This window comes from Procambarus clarkii, unplaced genomic scaffold (genome assembly GCF_040958095.1).
Source record: "Procambarus clarkii isolate CNS0578487 unplaced genomic scaffold, FALCON_Pclarkii_2.0 HiC_scaffold_598, whole genome shotgun sequence".
NCBI lineage: Eukaryota > Metazoa > Arthropoda > Malacostraca > Decapoda > Cambaridae > Procambarus > Procambarus clarkii.
The window spans coordinates 11,659-32,500 of record NW_027189631.1 but is presented as its reverse complement, the minus strand read 5'-3'; the positions used below and the strand labels follow the sequence as shown (position 1 = coordinate 32,500).

General features: G+C 44.8%; 3 protein-coding genes across 3 annotated transcripts; 1 reads left to right on the top strand and 2 right to left on the bottom strand.

Moving 5' to 3' along the window:
* Nucleotides 1-2,155: 2,155 nt before the first annotated feature.
* Nucleotides 2,156-3,532, bottom strand: LOC138361676 (collagen alpha-1(III) chain-like). The gene has a single exon (XM_069320886.1). The coding sequence runs from the start codon at nt 3,530-3,532 to the stop codon at nt 2,156-2,158; it is 1,377 nt and encodes a 458-aa protein (XP_069176987.1).
* Nucleotides 3,533-5,792: 2,260 nt separating this feature from the next.
* Nucleotides 5,793-8,334, top strand: LOC138361675 (uncharacterized). Its single transcript, XM_069320885.1, has 2 exons — nt 5,793-5,801; nt 7,927-8,334. Exons 1-2 carry the CDS (start codon nt 5,793-5,795, stop codon nt 8,332-8,334), a joined length of 417 nt encoding a protein of 138 aa, XP_069176986.1.
* A 2,328-nt stretch (nt 8,335-10,662) lies between these two features.
* On the bottom strand, nt 10,663-16,146 carry LOC138361674 (repetitive organellar protein-like). The gene is made up of 3 exons (XM_069320884.1): nt 15,946-16,146; nt 15,327-15,782; nt 10,663-11,475 (listed from the first exon to the last, which is right to left on the bottom strand). Exons 1-3 carry the CDS (start codon nt 16,144-16,146, stop codon nt 10,663-10,665), a joined length of 1,470 nt encoding a protein of 489 aa, XP_069176985.1.
* Nucleotides 16,147-20,842: the final 4,696 nt, after the last annotated feature.

Below are 20,842 nucleotides of genomic sequence, written 5' to 3'. Positions count from 1 at the left end.
AACAGTACCACACAACAGGATCAGGATACAAGCAACAGTACCACACAACAGGATCAGGATACAAGCAACAGTACCACACAACAGGATCAGGATACAAGCAACAGTACCACACAACAGGATCAGGATACAAGCAACAGTACCACACAACAGGACCAGGACACAAGCAACAGTACCACACAACAGGATCTGGATACAGCCAACAGTACCACACAACAGGATCAGGATACAAGCAACAGTACCACACAACAGGATCAGGATACAAGCAACAGTACCACACAACAGGATCAGGACACAAGCAACAGTACCACACAACAGGATCAGGATACAGCCAACAGTACTACATAACAGGATCTGAAACAAAATTGATTTTATTTCAACCAGAAAACTCTACATTATCTTACGGTTTCCCGAGTAACAAGATGTGAAATCAAAATAACAAGATAAATTAACCCTGTAATCTAAATGTTATTCCATTTATGCCCCACCAAAAAAGTAATTTCATTTCGACTAATATAAACCTGTTTAGTTCAGCCATTGTTGCAACGCTCTATATAAACTGTTACTAAAGTTTCTCCATTGTTGCAACGCTCTATATAAACTGTTACTAAAGTTTCTCCATTGTTGCAACGCTCTATATAAACTGTTACTAAAGTTTCTCCATTGTTGCAACGCTCTATATAAACTGTTACTAAAGTTTCTCCATTGTTGCAACGCTCTATATAAACTGTTACTAAAGTTTCTCCATTGTTGCAACGCTCTATATAAACTGTTACTAAAGTTTCTCCATTGTTGCAACGCTCTATATAAACTGTTACTAAAGTTTCTCCATTGTTGCAACGCTCTATATAAACTGTTACTAAAGTTTCTCCATTGTTGCAACGCTCTATATAAACTGTTACTAAAGTTTCTCCATTGTTGCAACGCTCTATATAAACTGTTACTAAAGTTTCTCCATTGTTGCAACGCTCTATACAAACTGTTACTAAAGTTTCTCCATTGTTGCAACGCTCTATACAAACTGTTACTAAAGTTTCTCCATTGTTGCAACGCTCTATATAAACTGTTACTAAAGTTTCTCCATTGTTGCAACGCTCTATATAAACTGTTACTAAAGTTTCTCCATTGTTGCAACGCTCTATATAAACTGTTACTAAAGTTTCTCCATTGTTGCAACGCTCTATATAAACTGTTACTAAAGTTTCTCCATTGTTGCAACGCTCTATATAAACTGTTACTAAAGTTTCTCCATTGTTGCAACGCTCTATATAAACTGTTACTAAAGTTTCTCCATTGTTGCAACGCTCTATATAAACTGTTACTAAAGTTTCTCCATTGTTGCAACGCTCTATATAAACTGTTACTAAAGTTTCTCCATTGTTGCAACGCTCTATATAAACTGTTACTAAAGTTTCTAAGTCTAATGAGCAACTTAAGCTTTTGTTGAACAAGTTGGAAAGTGAGTTAAAATACATTTAGTCACGCCATGAACTTTGACGGTGGAGAACACCTGTGTTCACGGGAGCCGGTCGGCCGAGTGGACAGCACATTGGTCTTGTGATCCTAAGGTCCTGGGTTCGATCCCAGGCGCCGGTGAGAAACAATGGGCAGAGTTTCTTTCACCCTATGCCCCTGTTACCTAGCAGTAAAATAGGTACCTGGGTGTTAGTCAGCTGTCACGGGCTGCTTCCTAGGGGTGGAGGAAGGGGTCCTGGTCGAGGACCGGGCCGCGGGGACACTAAAGCCCCGAAATCATCTCAAGATAACCTCAAGAACTCATCGCACCGGTCTCTGCCTCAGGGCTTCCTGGTTAGTGGTCTGGTCAACCAGGCTGTTAGACGTCGCTGTTCGCACTCTGACACACGAGTGTAACAACAGCCAGGGTGATCACGTTGTATCAAGTTCTCTGGTGAATATACCCCCGAGTTATGACCTTAATGTAAAGAGAATGAGTTTTGAAAAGACAAAAGGCTTTCGTGAATCTGGCCCCCAGATTCACGAAAGTAGTTACGCAAGCACTTACGAACCTGTACATCTTTTCTCAATCTTTGGCGGCTTTGTTTACAATTATTAAACAGTTAATGAGCTCCGAAGCACCAGGAGGCTGTTTATAACAATAACAACAGTTGATTGGCAAGTTTTCATGCTTGTAAACTGTTTAATAAATGTTACCAAAGCCGTCAAAGATTGAGGAAAGATGTACACGTTCGTAAGTGCTGGAAGGTCCCCCTGGCTGCCCTGAGGGACTGGAAGGTCCCCCTGCCTGCCCCTGAGGGACTGGAAGGTCCCCCTGCCTGCCCTGAGGGGCTGGAAGGTCCTCCCTGCCTGCCCCTGAGGGACTGGAAGGTCCTCCCTGCCTGCCCTGAGGGACTGGAAGGTCCTCCCTGCCTGCCCTGAGGGGCTGGAAGGTCCTCCCTGCCTGCCCTGAGGGACTGGAAGGTCCTCCCTGCCTGCCCTGAGGGACTGGAAGGTCCTCCCTGCCTGCCCTGAGGGGCTGGAAGGTCCTCCCTGCCTGCCCCTGAGGGACTGGAAGGTCCTCCTGCCTGCCCTGAGGGGCTGGAAGGTCCTCCCTGCCTGCCCTGAGGGACTGGAAGGTCCTCCCTGCCTGCCCCTGAGGGACTGGAAGGTCCTCCTGCCTGCCCTGAGGGGCTGGAAGGTCCTCCCTGCCTGCCCCTGAGGGACTGGAAGGTCCTCCTGCCTGCCCTGAGGGGCTGGAAGGTCCTCCCTGCCTGCCCTGAGGGGCTGGAAGGTCCTCCCTGCCTGCCCTGAGGGACTGGAAGGTCCTCCCTGCCTGCCCTGAGGGACTGGAAGGTCCTCCCTGCCTGCCCTGAGGGACTGGAAGGTCCTCCCTGCCTGCCCCTGAGGGACTGGAAGGTCCTCCTGCCTGCCCTGAGGGACTGGAAGGTCCTCCCTGCCTGCCCCTGAGGGACTGGAAGGTCCTCCCTGCCTGCCCTGAGGGACTGGAAGGTCCTCCCTGCCTGCCCCTGAGGGACTGGAAGGTCCTCCTGCCTGCCCTGAGGGGCTGGAAGGTCCTCCCTGCCTGCCCTGAGGGACTGGAAGGTCCTCCCTGCCTGCCCCTGAGGGACTGGAAGGTCCTCCTGCCTGCCCTGAGGGGCTGGAAGGTCCTCCCTGCCTGCCCCTGAGGGACTGGAAGGTCCTCCTGCCTGCCCTGAGGGGCTGGAAGGTCCTCCCTGCCTGCCCTGAGGGGCTGGAAGGTCCTCCCTGCCTGCCCTGAGAGACTGGAAGGTCCTCCCTGCCTGCCCTGAGGGACTGGAAGGTCCTCCCTGCCTGCCCCTGAGGGACTGGAAGGTCCTCCTGCCTGCCCCAAGGGGTAGTCTGTACCCAGCCCTGAAGGGGTAAGAGTGCGGACCCTGCCCTGGAGGTTTGGCACATACCCTTTGCCTTGAAGGACTGGAAGGCACTCTGCCCTAACCGGTGCCCTGACCGGTGCCTTCAAGGCCCTCAAGGTCGTCCTCGGGCCAAGCTTCTTATAACCACCCTCGTGGGGCTTCCCAACTCGCAAAGTAACTCCCATGTCAAGAACAGACGTACAGGCTTCGTAAGTGAACACGTAAGTGAACACGTAAGTGAACACTTAAGAGCTTGATGGATCCCCCAACCCCCACATCTCTTGAGGACTGACTCTTTCTTGTGACCTGATTTGATTACCTTGTGAGGTAATATAATACATCTCAAAACGACAGAGTATCTTAGGCTACCTGATTGATTGATGAAGATCAAGCCACACAATAGGAAGCACGGGCATGAATAGCCCGTAAGTTGTGGCCCTTTGGAGACATTACCAGTATCATTAGCTGATACTGGAGATCTGTGGAGGTTATCTTGAGGTTATCTTGAGATGATTTCGGGGCTTTTTAGTGTCCCCGCGGCCCGGTCCTCGACCAGGCCTCCACCCCCAGGAAGCAGCCCGTGACAGCTGACTAACTCCTGAGTACCTATTTACTGCTAGGTAACACCTATTTACTGCTAGGTAACAGGTGCGACTGCACTCTACGGAGACGTCGTGACCTCTGTCTTATAGCTACTTCTACCTTCCTCTACTTCAACGTCCCCTCAAAGGAGGCGCGCACTAATCCCCACAAATATTAATCCTATTTAACATTTCACAATCCAACAGTAATCACCCGTGATTGCCTTATGGATTCTGCTGCACATATATCTTGTTTGGGCACAGGTAGACTAAACAGTTTGAAGACGGTACAAAATGAAGCCATGAGAATAATCTTGGCATGTCCAAGAAATGCTATAGTGAAGATGGAATTGTATTTTCAGAATTAGGGGATAGAATTTCAGATATAAATGTAATTTAGGGGATTAGATTAACGAGAGGCGAAGGGGGGATAGGGGCCCCTGCAAATTAACAGAGACCAGGGGCCAGATTCACAAAAGCAGTTACGCAAACACTTACGAACCTGTACATCTTTTCTCAATCTTTGGCGGCTTTGTTTCCAATTATTAAACAGTTAATGAGCTCCGAAGCACCAGGAGGCTGTTTATAACAATAACAACAGTTGATTGGGAAGTTTTCATGCTTGTAAACTGTTTAATAAATGTAACCAAAGCCGTCAAAGATCGAGGAAAGATGTACACGTTCGTAAGTGCTTGCGTAAGTGCTTTCGTGAATCTGGCTCCAGCCCTAAGGAGACCAGGCCTAAGGAGACCAGGCCTAAGGAGACCAGGCCTAAGGAGACCAGGCCTAAGGAGACCAGGCCTAAGGAGACCAGGCCTAAGGAGACCAGGCCTAAGGAGACCAGGCCTAAGGAGACCAGCCCTAAGGAGACCTGGCAGTTTACAGGAGACTGTAAACATTACCTCCAAAAATTCAGAGATGAACCATCACTTCTTGACAACAAACGTATTAACAGGAATAACTGGGTAGACTGCATATTACTCGACTGCTAGAACGCGTTTGCTACTATTCCATACAAGAGACCCCAGTTAATGCTGAAGAATCAGACTGGCGTAGAAGTGCCTGGCGTAGAGGCCCTCTGGCGTAGAGGCACACGGGGACAGCCATAACGTCTAACACGATACGCTGAAGGCTACTTAGCGCCAAAAAGTAACAGCAGAATTAATGCAAGCGCAACTTTGGCATGAATTAAGAACAGAACTAGTCACCGTGGTGTAGTGGTAAGACACTCGCCTGGCGTTCCGCGAGCGCTATGTCATGGGTTCGTATCCTGGCCGGGGAGGATTTACTGGGCGCAATTCCTTAACTGTAGCCTCTGTTTAACGCAACAGTAAAATGTGTACTTGGATGAAAAAACGATTCTTCGCGGCAGGGGATCGTATTCCAGGGACCATAGGATTAAGGACTTGCCCGAAACGCTTCGCGTACTAGTGGCTGTACAAGAATGTAACAACTCTTGTATATATCTCAAAAAAAAAAAAGAAGAGTGAGTATTATAGCGAGAATCAATCTTAAGGTGCTATAGCGAGCCAAGTGTTCGAAGCCGGAAGTGCCTTTGACTCCGATCATAACCTACAGGCGATCATAACCTACAGGCGATCATAACCTACAGGCGATCATAACCTACAGGCGATCATAACCTACAGGCGATCATAACCTACAGGCGATCATAACCTACAGGCGTTCATAACCTACAGGCGTTCATAACCTACAGGCGTTCATAACCTACAGGCGTTCATAACCTACAGGCGTTGTGAATCATTTCCTAGTCAGTTTTTTTTTTTTATTATTATTTTTCTACCACAGATGTGGCCGGACATTTACATTGCTAACCACCATATATATACATTTTCTTCTGTCCTCCATGGACAGGGTGAGAGATCTGTTTCTAACCCTAACTTTCAGGAGCCGGTCGGCCGAGCGGACAGCACACTAGACTTGTGATCCTGTGGTCCTGGGTTCGATCCCAGGCGCCGGCGAGAAACAATGGGCAGAGTTTCTTTCACCCTATTCCCCTGTTACCTAGCAGTAAAATAGGTACCTGGGTGTTAGTCAGCTGTCACGGGCTGCTTCCTGGGGGTGGAGGCCTGGTCGAGGACCGGGCCGCTGGGACACTAAAAAGCCCCGAAATCATCTCAAGATAACCTCAAGATAACCCTTTTAGTGATGTACTGAACAATCTGTGGTTGATTGTAGTGCCTTTAAAAGACTAATCTAACCTAACCTAACCTAACCTAACCTAACCTAACCTAACCTAACCTAATCTAACCTCACCTAACCTACCCTAACCTAACCTAACCTAACCTAACCTAACCTAACCTAACCTAACCTAATCTAACCTAACCTAACCTAACCTAATCTAACCTAACCTAACCTAACCTAACCTAACCTAACCTAATCTAACCTAACCTAACCTAACCTAACCTAACCTAACCTAACCTACCCTAACCTAACCTAACCTAACCTAACCTACAAACATAAATACACAGATTTACATCTGTCCTACAGAAACAGTGTTCGGGGGGGGGGGATCTTTTTTACAGTGTCATTAATGTGCGTTTACAAAGGTGAAATACTAGGATGCGGAATGCTAGGGGCGTGTTTACAACTGTAAACACGCTGTTTACAGTTGTAAACAACATCCTATTTACAACTTTAAGATATATAGCTGTTTGTGTTAAATAATTCAGGTTACAGATTCAGTAAATAATAATTGATTACACAGCGGTGACTTACACGCGACGGGGCACTCTGAGCTGAGAATTATAGAATGAAAATCATAAAGTGATTCATATTTCTATGTAAGCATAGTATACATACTATACATCAATCATCCCCCAGCATATTTCTCTCCCCCCCCCCCTCTACAGTATTTCAGAATCCTGTTTACCTTCCACTGAACACGAATACATGAATATGTATTCATGAATACATCAATATCTCATCCTTAGTCCTAGATCATTCTTGCATTCAAATCTGGCAATTTTAAACGTTTTTTTTTTTTTTTTGAGATATATACAAGAGTTGTTACATTCTTGTAGAGCCACTAGTACGCGTAGCGTTTCGGGCAAGTCCTTAATCCTATGGTCCCTGGAATACGATCCCCTGCCGCGAAGAATCGTTGTTACATCCAAGTACACATTTTACTGTTGCGTTAAACAGAGGCTACAGTTAAGGAATTGCGCCCAGTAAATCCTCCCCGGCCAGGATACGAACCCATGACATAGCGCTCGCGGAACGCCAGGCGAGTGTCTTACCACTACACCACGGAGACTGCAAATGATTGTTCAATCATTCACAAATGTAAATCTATAGCATATGGGAGCCTATGTAAACAAAATCCTACACGAAAAGTAAAAAATGTGTTTTTTTTACCAAGTGTGGAGGCAAGTCCTGTAAATGTTCCAAGTTGGAATGTTGTCATTGCCATGTAGTATATTACATTGTGCATATGTAGTAACATTGCACTATATATATATGTTACATGGAGGAGGCCTTAACAAAGTAACAAATCTAAAGACACAGGAACTTGGTTGAACTTGAATTTAGTGATGATTAAGTTGCAGAAACTTGGGAAAACAAATGCATCCCTAAGGAGGACTTAACAGAGCATCCCCTGGAAACACAAACCGAAACTGTCTCTATTTTCCGCTTGTTACAACTTGTAATAAAGTTGTTACATCTTGGCTTAACGTGTTTATGACGTATTAGAACGTTGTTACAACTTGCTATATTGGTTGTTATAACTGGTTAGGTGGTGTTAAAACTTGTTCGAACGTTGTACCAACGTCGTAGTTTCGGTGTGTGTTTGGCGGGTCTGATCTTCACTGAACCATCTAAACCAGGTGAGAAAAAGATAAGACTTTAACATTACCCAGAAACATCTCAGCCCAACTATAATCCTCCGTGAATATATGACACAATGATGGAGTGCTGTCTTCATACATAGTAAGATCTGTGTGTTGTGTTTGGAAGAGACATGTTAGACCATCTAATAGGCATTAGACCACCTTAGATCAGGCGAGGCATTAGACCACCTTAGATCAAGCGAGGCATTAGACCACCTTAGATCAGGCGAGGCATTAGACCACCTTAGACCAGGCGAGGCATTAGACCACCTTAGATCAGGCGAGGCATTAGACCACCTTAGATCAGGCGAGGCATTAGACCACCTTAGACCAGACGAGGCATTAGACCACCTTAGATCAAGCGAGGCATTAGACCACCTTAGATCAGGCGAGGCATTAGACCACCTTAGATCAAGCGAGGCATTAGACCACCTTAGACCAGGCGAGGCATTAGACCACCTTAGATCAGGCGAGGCATTAGACCACCTTAGATCAAGCGAGGCATTAGACCACCTTAGACCAGGCGAGGCATTAGACAGACCACAAGAACGTGACTGAAAATATCTAACCCAACCCCTCACTGGTCTGGACATTGATTGATGAAGATTAAGCCACCCAAGAGGTGGCACGGGCATGAATAGCCCGTAAACATCAGGACATTGAGGGGAATTGTAACTGGAACAATTTCGTGACGTGGGAGTGTTTGGGAGATGGGAGGAATCAGCATATGTGGGAGGGATGGAGGGAGGGGGTTATAGAAGGGATGCATGGGAGAATGTTGCGAGAAGAGGTTAGAGAGTGTGTGTGTGGGTGTCTGTGGTGGAGTGTGTGTCTGTGGTGGAGTGTGTGGGTGTGTGTGTGTGTGTGTGTGTCTGTGGTGTGTGTGTGTGGTGTGTGTGTGTGGGTGTGAGTGTGTGTGTGTGGGAGTGCATGGGTGAGTGTGTGTGTGGGAGGAGGAACTGGGAGAGCAGTGGAGGAAGAGCAAAGAGCTGCGATGAGTCACTGTGCCGGGAATGTGAGGCAAATCCTGGTAGTGGTGGTGGTGATGGTGGTGGTTGTGGTAGTGGTGGTGATGGTGGTAGAAGTGTTGTGGTAGTGGTGGTGATGGTGGTAGAAGTGTTGTGGTAGTACTCATCTATCAATAACAACGAGGAAGTCAGAACAGGCTCTCCAGGCCCCTATCTAAGAGCCTTACTGAACCCTTTGCCTTATAACTTAACTATTCAGACCCTCAAATGCCTTCTCGACCCTTAAGGTCGTGGATGGAGGTGGCTCTCAGGACTTCTTCCTTCAGAGCATTCCACTTGCTGACGACCCGTAGAGAGTACAAGTACTTCCTTATGTTCTGAGATCATTTTGTGCTTCCAGCTTCCACCTGTACGTTCCTGTCCTGCTTTCTTTGGCCTAAAAGAGGCTGCTCTTGTACATTTTGTACACGTCTCTCAGTATCTTGTATCGTTTCCCTTCTGTTCTATTTTCTAGAGTTGTGAGGTTCAGCTCCTTATAGTGGCTGAATACTCGATGGAGTTGTTGGTGGTGGTGGTGGTGATTGTGGTGGTGGTGGTAGTGGTGGTGATTGTGGTGGTGCTGGTAGTGGTGGTGGTAGTTGTGGTGGTGGTGGTGGTGGTGATTGTGGTGGTGGTGGTGGTGGTGGTGGTGGTGGTGGTGGTGGTGGTGGTGATTGTGGTGGTGGTGGTAGTGGTGGTGATTGTGGTGGTGATTGTGGTGGTAGTGGTGGTGGTGGTGGTGGTGGTGATTGTGGTGGTGGTGGTGGTAGTGCTGGTGGTGGTAGTGGTGGTGATTGTGGTGGTGGTGGTGGTAGTGGTGGTGATTGTGGTGGTGCTGGTGGTGGTGGTGGTAGTGGTGGTGATTGTGGTGGTGCTGGTAGTGGTGGTGGTAGTTGTGGTGGTGGTGGTGGTGGTGATTGTGGTGGTGGTGGTGGTGGTGGTGATTGTGGTGGTAGTGGTGGTGGTGGTAGTGGTGGTGATTGTGGTGGTGGTGGTGGTAGTGGTGGTGATTGTGGTGGTGGTGTTACAGTGCTGGCGCTGTCACCAGTGTTACAGACTGCATCCCGTCACAGTACTCCTCTGTAACGCTGGCCTGTACCAGGTACCTACACTGTACCAACAGAAGGTATGTGGAAAGTACATATGTACTCCTCTTCGTCACCGTCACTCTATCAACACTCCTAACGTAACATAACGTAGCGTAACGTAACGTAACTTATTTTAACCAGCCCGAGCGATGCCCGGCTGAGAACATTTACATATGTGGTGAGCTACATACATATAATTTAGATTTGGTTATGATACACCGTGCACCTGGAGCGCCTGACAGCTGAGTGGACAGCGCTTCGGATTCGTAGTCCTGAGGTTCCGGGTTCGATCCCCGGTGAAGGCAGAGACAAATGGACAAAATGTTTCTTACACCCTGATGCCTCTGTTAGCAGTAAATAGGTACCTGGGAGTTAGTTAGACAGCTCCTAGGGGCTGCTTCCTAGGGGGGTGTGTAAATAAAAGGAGGCCTGGTCGAGGACCGGGCCGCGGGGACGCTAAGCCCCCGAAATCCTCTCAAGATAACCTCAAGATGGGTGAACTTGGGTCGTTTGGCTAGGCTATCTGGTGATACGTCATTTTGGATAAAATACTTACATATTACTTAAATACTTACATACATAAAATACTTACATATACTTACATTCATAAAATACTTACATATTACTTAAATACTTACATACATAAAATACTTACATATACTTACATACTTACATACATAAAATACTTACATATTACTTACATACTTACATACATAAAATACTTACATATACTTACATATAACCTCCATTTGTGATTGAGGTTATTTTCTAAATTCACTACTTGTTCACATTCAATTGTTCAGGATGTGAATATTTCTGTAGAGAGAGTTGGTATAAACTCCCTGATACTTGGTATAAACTTCTTCATACTTGGTATAAACTTCTTCATACTTGGTATAAACTTCTTCATACTTGGTATAAACTTCCTGATACTTGGTATAAACTTCTTCATACTTGGTATAAACTTCTTCATACTTGGTATAAACTTCTTCATACTTGGTATAAACTCCCTGATACTTGGTATAAACTTCTTCATACTTGGTATAAACTTCTTCATACTTGGTATAAACTTCTTCATACTTGGTATAAACTTCCTGATACTTGGTATAAACTTCTTCATACTTGGTATAAACTTCTTCATACTTGGTATAAACTTCCTGATACTTGGTATAAACTTCCTGATACTTGGTATAAACTTCTTCATACTTGGTATAAACTTCTTCATACTTGGTATAAACTTCCTGATACTTGGTATAAACTTCCTGATACTTGGTATAAACTTCCTGATACTTGGTATAAACTTCTTCATACTTGGTATAAACTTCCTGATACTTGGTATAAACTTCTTCATACTTGGTATAAACTTCCTGATACTTGGTATAAACTTCTTCATACTTGGTATAAACTTCCTGATACTTGGTATAAACTTCTTCATACTTGGTATAAACTTCCTGATACTTGGTATAAACTTCCTGATACTTGGTATAAACTTCTTCATACTTGGTATAAACTTCCTGATACTTGGTATAAACTCCCTGATACTTGGTATAAACTTCTTCATACTTGGTATAAACTCCCTGATACTTGGTATAAACTTCTTCATACTTGGTATAAACTCCCTGATACTTGGTATAACCTCCCAGAGTATCAGGAATGAGGTGCAGAAGTCAGCTGTGTGACCCCACAGACACGTGACTCCTCCTCCATGGCAGTATGCCGTTAGAATAACTTTGTTAAACGTGTTAAATTAAACTTTATCTCCGATAAATTACATTCTGGGGTATAGTTCGCTATATATTACAGTTGTCGGGCTGTTAGGAAGCAATCCAAGGTGTCTCGTTCTTCTAATAACGGAATGGGGGGGGGGGGAACTAACTTTTAGCAATTCCATCCTCCGTCCCATCCCAAATCCTTATCCTGACCCCTTCCAAGTGCTATATGGTCGTAATAGCTTTGGTACTTTCCCCTGATAATTCCTTCCTTTAAGGAAACTTAAAACTCCTTCCTAATTGGTTGTTTAAGTAGATCAAATAAGGACTTTTATAAGTGTCGTAAATGACCAAAAAAAATATCCGTGATTTCTCTAAGGCCTTAAAAACAGATCAGGGGCCAGATTCACGAAGCAGTTACGCAAGCACTTACGAACCTGTACATCTTTCCTCAATCTTTGGCGGCTTTGTTTACAATTATTAAACAGTTAATGAGCTCCGAAGCACCAGGAGGATGTTTATAACAACAACAACAAAAGTTGATTGGCAAGTTTTCATGCTTGTAAACTGTTTAATAAACGTAACCAAAGCCGTGAGAGATTGAGGAAATTGTAACGGGGGATGGGGGAAATAGCTCTCTCTAGTCCATTATTCCACTCCCCAGTTAACTAACGAGGCCGGGGGGAACAGCTCTCTCTAGTCCGTTATCCCGTTCTCAGTTAGCTCACTATCCTAGAGCACCTCCAGAGTTCCTACCGCAGCCTCTCTCGTTCAACACCTTGTAACCTAAGTATTCGACTACCTAGGCGCGGGGACTACAAGGCGCCGTAACTTGATCCGCTACCCGGAACCCTAGAGAACTCTAGAACACATTTCACTGCCACAAACGTATAAGAGAAACGAAAGGGAAGAAGAAAGGGATGGATAATGAAGTAATTAGTGAGGGTTTGGGGTGAGAGAGGTGGGAGGAGGGTCATTAGTTGAAAGGGAGAGTTTGGAGAGGGGGGAGGGAGAGGAGTAGATAGGTAGAAGTAGAAAAGTAGATAGTAGAAGAAATGCTGCCACCATCCATTCATTTGTCCGTACCTACAAGACAAGGAATGGAACTTGTCTGTATCACAATATTCTCAAAGATGTTATCAAGAGGTCATTATCAGTCTGATCCATCTGTATCATGTACTCATTAAAATCATAAAACCAGTAACCGTAGAGGCTTTCTCACCTCAACTCAAAACCTCTAGGGAACCAAGTTAAAGACAATTTAAACAATAAATTCATTAATTATATTTCACATGATAAGTATCATAATTTAAGCAATTCAACTTAATGTTCAAGATTAATATGCAAAGTGAATCATCATCCAAGAATTCGAGAACCCTACAACTTGACTGCCCCTGATCCTCACACAACACTTGTAAACACGACCAAGTCACCTTTCATGCTCAACTCACCAAGTGTCTGCCTATAGCTGGATAGAGAGGGGGGGGGGTCTGTAAATTTTTAAATTTTGCCCCGAGGGGCGAGTTTATTGGGCAGCGCCACTCATCCTGTGAGTGGACACACCGCCATAGCAGAATGTACAACACTCCCCAATAGGAAGAAAACCCGCTGGGTTGTTCATCCTGTCACTTGTACCCAGACACAGCTGGGACTTGCTTAACTGTCTCAAGTGAACAGCTCCTCAAACAAGAAGATTAACATTTATCAACCCTTAAAAGCTTACGTTATCTTGCGGGTGCAAAATGGGGAAATCTTTTAAGAACAGTATCAATATTTGACAAATAGTGTTTTCCTAACTCAAACAATGTGGGGTTTATTATTCTACAGTTATTCCTAATGTCTCTCAGGTGTTCACATTCACGTAGATAGTGGTCAAGGCGGTGTCCATCACTCTCACCACAGATTCTGCAACTTCGGGTCTGTAGTTCCCGAAGAGACTGTCCCGCCCCGCCGGCTGACAGCCTCCCTGGCCTCCCAGCCTCCCTGTCTTCTGTTCTGCTCCGCTGATCTTCTCCTATTGCTTGTCCTCCTATCTACAGCTCACCGAGTATATATTGGGAAACCTAGTAGCTATCTCCGCCCCCAAGTAGATAGCCCGAGGCTCTCTACCAAACCACTCCTTAAACGTCGGCATGTTTGAAGGCTATCAGGCTACAATTATCAGATTAACAGAAGCAAGGTGAAATTCGCATGAGCTGACCTCAGGTCATTTGGTGGTCATTAACGCTTAGAGGTGTGAGATTCAGGCCGACAGACTAGCGCCTCTCAAATCCTTTTCTGGCTTGACTCATGTACTATATATATATATATATATATATATATATATATATATATATATATATATATATATATATATATATATATATATATATATATATATATTATTAAATATGACCGAAAAAATTTTTCGGTCATATTTAATAATATATGTCTACAGGAAAGACTGCTACCAAAATATACTAATATATATATATATATATATATATATATATATATATATATATATATATATATATATATATATATATTAAATAAAACTAAACAAAACACCTTTACGGTGTTACATCTCCCCTTCTCCCCGAAAATAAAGTTTTTGCAACACTGCTAAAGCAAGTAAGCTGTGTGCGACAACTTTATCAACATAAAAATACATCCTAGCTAAACACATATACATCATCCTACACTAAACATGAAATATGTAGACAGACGTCCATTGTCTCTGGCTGGGCGACGTCACTGCTTGGTCTTGTAGATAGTCCTGTGACACGTCCCTCACCACAACTGTCTCCGTCGCTTTTCCGTCGTTAACGCACAACAACCCTTGGCCAACCAGGAAGCCGTTACTTCTTGCACTGAAACCTATTTTGGGATGAAATTGGAACACTAAGATGTTAACAAATAGATACGAATATCGTAGATGATTTCCCAGAGAGACGCAATACTAAATCAGACCTCAGTACAGCTGTCAGCAACACCTGTATGCTTCTAATATTAAACATCTGTACTCTTTCTGCCTCTAATGTTAAATATCTGTACTCTTTCTGCCTCTAATATTAAATATCTGTGCTCTTTCTGCCTCTAATATTAAATATCTGTGCTCTTTCTGCCTCTAATGTTAAATATCTGTACTCTTTCTGCCTCTAATGTTAAACATCTGTACTCTTTCTGCTTCTAATGTTAAATATCTGTACTCTTGCTGCCTCTAATATTAAACATCTGTACTCTTTCTGCCTCTAATGTTAAATATCTGTACTCTTGCTGCCTCTAATGTTAAACATCTGTACTCTTTCTGCCTCTAATGTTAAATATCTGTACTCTTTCTGCCTCTAATATTAAATATCTGTGCTCTTTCTGCCTCTAATATTAAATATCTGTACTCTTTCTGCCTCTAATGTTAAATATCTGTACTCTTTCTGCCTCTAATGTTAAATATCTGTACTCTTTCTGCCTCTAATATTAAATATCTGTACTCTTTCTGCCTCTAATGTTAAATATCTGTACTCTTTCTGCCTCTAATATTAAATATCAGTACTCTTTCTGCCTCTAATATTAAATATCAGTACTCTTTCTGCCTCTAATATTAAATATCTGTACTCTTTCTGCCTCTAATATTAAATATCTGTACTCTTTCTGACTCTAATATTAAATATCTGTACTCTTTCTGCCTCTAATATTAAACATCTGTACTCTTTCTGCCTCTAATATTAAACATCTGTACTCTGTAACATCTTAAAACTGTACATTACCCACGATACGTCGCCATTTGCAGTAAATATCTCTGTTCCAGTTCTTTGTTTCCAGAACTTTGTGTAATTGTTCCAGTTCTTTGTTTCCAGAACTTTGTGTAATTGTTCCAGTTCTTTGTTTCCAGAACTTTGTGTAATTGTTCCAGTTCTTTGTTTCCAGAACTTTGTGTAATTGTTCCAGTTCTTTGTTTCCAGAACTTTGTGTAGTTGTTCCAGTTCTTTGTTTCCAGAACTTTGTGTAATTGTTCCAGTTCTTTGTTTCCAGAACTTTGTGTAATTGATCCAGTTCTTTGTTTCCAGAACTTTGTGTAATTGTTCCAGTTCTTTGTTTCCAGAACTTTGTGTAATTGTTCCAGTTCTTTGTTTCCAGAACTTTGTGTAACTGTTCCAGTTCTCAGGCACTGGCGGGCTTGTATATCCTCTGTTGATAACTGCAGAGCCCTTGAACTCTATACACTGAGACACAACCAGTAAGAGATGTGAAGAAGGGCTCGAACCTGTGTACTTCCAAGCAAGTGCTTCCTTGATACAGTCCTTTAGTGTGACTTCTTTGTGCTCAATATAGGGTCAAAATAGTTTCTTGTGTGGTAGTGATAGTTGTGGATACAAGGTGTAATACGTTTTCCTTGATATTTTGCGTGTTAAAACTGGTTATTCTAAGATGTTTTTCATTTCTCAGCTCCTTGTTCTGATATCCCAGCTTCTTGTCTTCGTATCCCAGCTTCGTGTCCTCGTATCCCAAGTCCTTGTCCTCATGTCCCAAGTCCTTGTCCTCATGTCCCAAGTCCTTGTCCTCATGTCCCAGTTCCTTGTGTCTCATATCCCAATTTCCGTGTCCTGAAATCTCAGCTTCTTGTCCTGATATCTCTGCTCATTGTCCTGATATCCCAGTTCTGTGTTCTTATATTCAAGTTCTTTGTCCTCATATCCTAGCTGCTTGTCCTCATGTCTCAGCTCTTTGGCCTGAAATGCTTTGAGTTTCAGAAAGCATCTGTTTCGATAGATTCTCTGGATGGTCGTAGATTGACTGATTGATATATGTACTATGTGTTAATTTCATTCATTTGGACGGTCTTGCTTCATGCAGGTCGGCGTTCAATCCCCAACCGTCCAAGTGGTTGGGCATCATTCCTTCCCCCCCCCCCCCACCGTCCCATCCCAAATCCCTATCCTGACACCTTCCAAGTGCTAAATATTCGTAAGGGCTTGGTGCTTTCCCCCTGATAATTCCCTCCCTCCCTCCTCATAATTACTCTACCATGCGATTCAACGATGGAGGAAACGACCCCCGAGGCGGTATAGATATCTATACAATTGTAGGAAAATACAAGAGAATAATAAATTGTGTGTAATGGCGTGGAAGGTCTACAGTGTGGGACAGCAACTCTTCACCTGTAAACTTATTATTAAGGGCTGTGCTGACACAAACAGATGACTTGTTTGCGGAGGACGTCGCTGCTGACCGGATGGGTTCCTATGCTCGCCGGAAGACGGCCAGCTTTTTTTTGGCAGGGGAAGAAGCTCCTGGTACTTGGAGAGCGTCCCTTCCGGCCGGTGGACGTCCCTGCTTGCTGGTGGACACACCCACTAGCTGCAGAACGCCTCTGCTTACCGGAGGGCACCTCTGCTTACCGGAGGGCACCTCTGCTTACCGGAGAGCACCTCTGCTTACCGGAGAGCACCTCTGCTTACCGGAGGGCACCTCAACTTACCGGAGAGCACCTCAGCTTACCGGAGGGCACCTCAACTTACCGGAGGGCACCTTAACTTACCGGAGGGCACCTTAACTTACCGGAGGGCACCTCAACTTACCGGAGGGCACCTTAACTTACCGGAGGGCACCTCAACTTACCGGAGGGCACCTCAACTTACCGGAGGGCACCTCAACTTACCGGAGGGCACTTCAACTTACCGGAGGGCACCTCAACTTACCGGAGGGCACCTCAACTTACCGGAGGGCACCTCAGCTTACCGGAGGGCACCTCAACTTACCGGAGGAGAGGCCCCCCTGCGGGCCGGAAGACACGCCAGCTTACCGGGAGGACGCCCCCGGTTGTTGGAGGACGGCGGGAAAGCAGCGGACCATTATCGGTTACCCCGGAAACGCCCGCCAAGCCCGCCAGCGTCGAGAGTTGCCGTCGCTTTCAACCAGGTTCGTGTAACCCTGGGGACCGCCAGCCGTCGTTCTCCCTCGCTATCCTCTTTCACTCCTGCCGAACTCTACTCCCGGCGTTCCTCGCCTTCTAACGCCAATGATAAAACGATTAACAGCAAACGCGAAACTGATAAAAAATATGCCGTCAAAGAGAGCGGAGTATGGCAGTGTTGGAGGCGCCAATGGGTAGAGAGGGGTTGGGGGAGACGCTTCAAGAATACGAGGCTTCAGTTCTGAATTTTTTTTTCATCAGTAAATAACTAATTGGTTTGGATTAAACTGAACATTTCTAACGTGTTCTTGTTCTCTAACTTTCAATTTTAATCACTTATAACGAGAGAGAGAGAGAGAGAGAGAGAGAGAGAGAGAGAGAGAGAGAGAGAGAGAGAGAGAGAGAGAGAGAGAGAGAGAGAGAGAGAGAGAGCGAGAGAGACAGACAGACAGACAGACGGACAGACAGGTATTAACATTGTTCACTCCCTGTGTTCGAAGACCATCTCTTTCACATGCCTCATTCACGTAGTCTACAAACAATTCTTAAAACAACTAGCCTAATCTACCTTAGGTTTAACTATACATAAAACTCTATACAAATCTCCTATCGCTCATACAATGCATACAATAATAATAATTATTATTATTTTATAATTCATTGTGTCGGGGGACAGGTAGCCAGTGAATATATATATATATATATATATATATATATATATATATATATATATATATATATATATATATATATATATATATATATATATATATATATACTCAACTCAGGAAACGCGTCCAACCATTTCTGTTCCGCCCTGGGATACGAACTCGGAATTCCCGATTGTGCTTCGAGAGCGGTACCCGACTGCGCTACCGAGTATACCCTTCCAGTATAGCGTATATAGTTGCTACAGGTCGATCATATACCCGAAGAAGTACCTTTTTAGAAAGCAAGACCAAAGTGTTAGTCGAAGTCGAAGTAAGTCGAAGTATCTTCACTAGAGATCCCGAACTGAGCTCTCCTATCTTGTCACTCCGTTACAAATGGAACCGATGTGGCTGATTAGCCAACCCGTCCTCTTAAAAATAACGTCACTTTTGGCTCGTATGCGCGCTATGGCCAAATTTGGACGTAATTTGAAATGAAATCGACTCACAAAAGCGACGTACTGTTCCGTTTTCTGTTTGAGTAGTCCGGCTTACTCGGCCAGCTTAGAAGAGGAAACTTTCCATTAACGTTTTTTGTCAATGGACGACCCCCCTCAGGGCAGCTAGCCCAAACGCTGCGGCCGCTTTGGCCGACAACGCCAGCCAGCATCAGCCTGGACTCCAACGAGTGCCGTCGCCTCTCCCGCCAAAACTAATCAATGTTGACCCGCCACTCGAGAGACAGCGATGCGTATACCAGTGGTATATATATATCCTCGCTTCTCGGTGTGTATATCCGGAAAGATGTTTAGGTCCTCTCCAATACAGTTTCTATGTTCTTTTCTCCTACCATCCCCTCTTTCCTTTTGTGGTTTGTTATGCTTTATTAGATACGTAAAAGTTACAAGATGTATATTGGTTGATACAATGAGTGCTTAAAGGTTATGGATCTCTTGGAGCGCCTCCGCTTCCAGATAGGAACCGAGGACGCAGCAGGCGTTACGAGACGGGCTCACCATAGCCCGTGCTACTTGGAACTTTTTGTTCCAGGTAGCGTTGGGTCCCTTGTGATGTTTATATACTAAACTCCCCCATCAGGCTGCGCATGGCCCGGCTCCCACCACCATACACACTGAGGGGCCCCTACCACCATACACACTGAGGGCCCCTACCACCATACACACTGAGGGGCCCCTACCACCATACACACTGAGGGGCCCCTACCACCATACACACTGAGGGGCCCCTACCACCATACACACTGAGGGGCCCCTACCACCATACACACTGAGGGGGGCCCCCAAACACCGCTGATGCCGCCGGAAGTGCAGTTCTGGTGAGAAGAGAGCAACGGGCCCCCTTCCTTAAGTGGTGAGCCCAGTAAACAAGAGGGCCATCCAACCCTCGTACGGAACTATTGGCCATGTACCTTGTGCTCGCGTGAGAGAGAGAGAGAGAGAGAGAGAGAGAGAGAGAGAGAGAGAGAGAGAGAGAGAAAGAGAAAGAGAGAGAGAGAGAGAGAGAGAGAGAGAGAGAGAGAGAGAGAGAGAGAGAGAGAGAGAGAGAGAGAGAGAGAGAGAGAAACAACAAGAAGGAACACAGATCCAGGATTTACTGGAAGACGACTTCACGTCTTTACAGTCTGTGTGTTACCATATTCCAGGCCACAAACCCTCACAGGAATACATATACCCAGTATACATACACTCTGTGTATGTATACCCCACTTCTCCCTGGATACATACACCGAAACACCCACAATAACGTGTTACTTGACTCATCATCCTGTAGATTTGATACATCATTATATACACACACTCATCAGTCTTTCTAATATTGTATTTTGACCAATGATAAACCCCTCGTGTCTTAAAGAACAGCTAGTGATGAGTGTTGAGGTGATTCCTTTAATACATTAGTAATCATTAGTCTGTGAATTATGGCTTCAAGTTTTGTGGTGAACATTTATCCACTCACCACCAGCATCATCTTTGATAAACAGACAGTGTGTGTGTGTGGTGTGGAAAAAAAAAGTAGTTAGTAAACAGTTGATTGACAGTTGAGAGGCGGGCCGAAAGAGCAAAGCTCAACCCCCGTAAAAACACAACTAGTAAACACCGAACATAGCAAAAAATTGATAAGCATAAAGGAACAGATCAACATCCACGTACACACAGGTACACACAGGTACACACAGGTACACACAGGTACACACAGGTACACACAGGTACACACAGGTACACATAGGTACACACAGGTACACACAGGTACACACAGGTACACACAGGTATACACAGGTACACACAGGTACACACAGGCACACACAGGTACACACAGGTACACACAGGTACACACAGGTACAAACAGGTACACACAGGTACACACAGGTACACACAGGTACACACAGGTACACACAGGTACACACAGGTACACACAGGTACACACAGGTACACACAGGTATACACAGGCACACACAGGTACACAGAGGTACACACAGGTACACACAGGTACACATAGGTACACACAGGTACACACAGGTACACACAGGTACACACAGGTATACACAGGCACACACAGGTACACAGAGGTACACACAGGTACACACAGGTACACATAGGTACACACAGGTACACAGAGGTACACACAGGTACACACAGGTATACACAGGTACACACAGGTACACACAGGTACATAGAGGTACATACAACCAACGCTTTGA

Coding starts and splice junctions, on each gene's coding strand:
- LOC138361676 (XM_069320886.1), bottom strand. CDS start 3,532: ATGGGAGTTACTTTGCGAGTTGGGAAGCCCCACGAGGGTGGTTATAAG.
- LOC138361674 (XM_069320884.1), bottom strand. CDS start 16,146: ATGAGACACAAGGAACTGGGACATGAGGACAAGGACTTGGGACATGAG. Junction 15,783..15,945: donor CGCAAAATATCAAGGAAAAC/GTATTACACCTT, acceptor GTTGTGTCTCAG/TGTATAGAGTTCAAGGGCTC. Junction 11,476..15,326: donor CAAATGGCGACGTATCGTGG/GTAATGTACAGT, acceptor GTTTATACCAAG/TATGAAGAAGTTTATACCAA.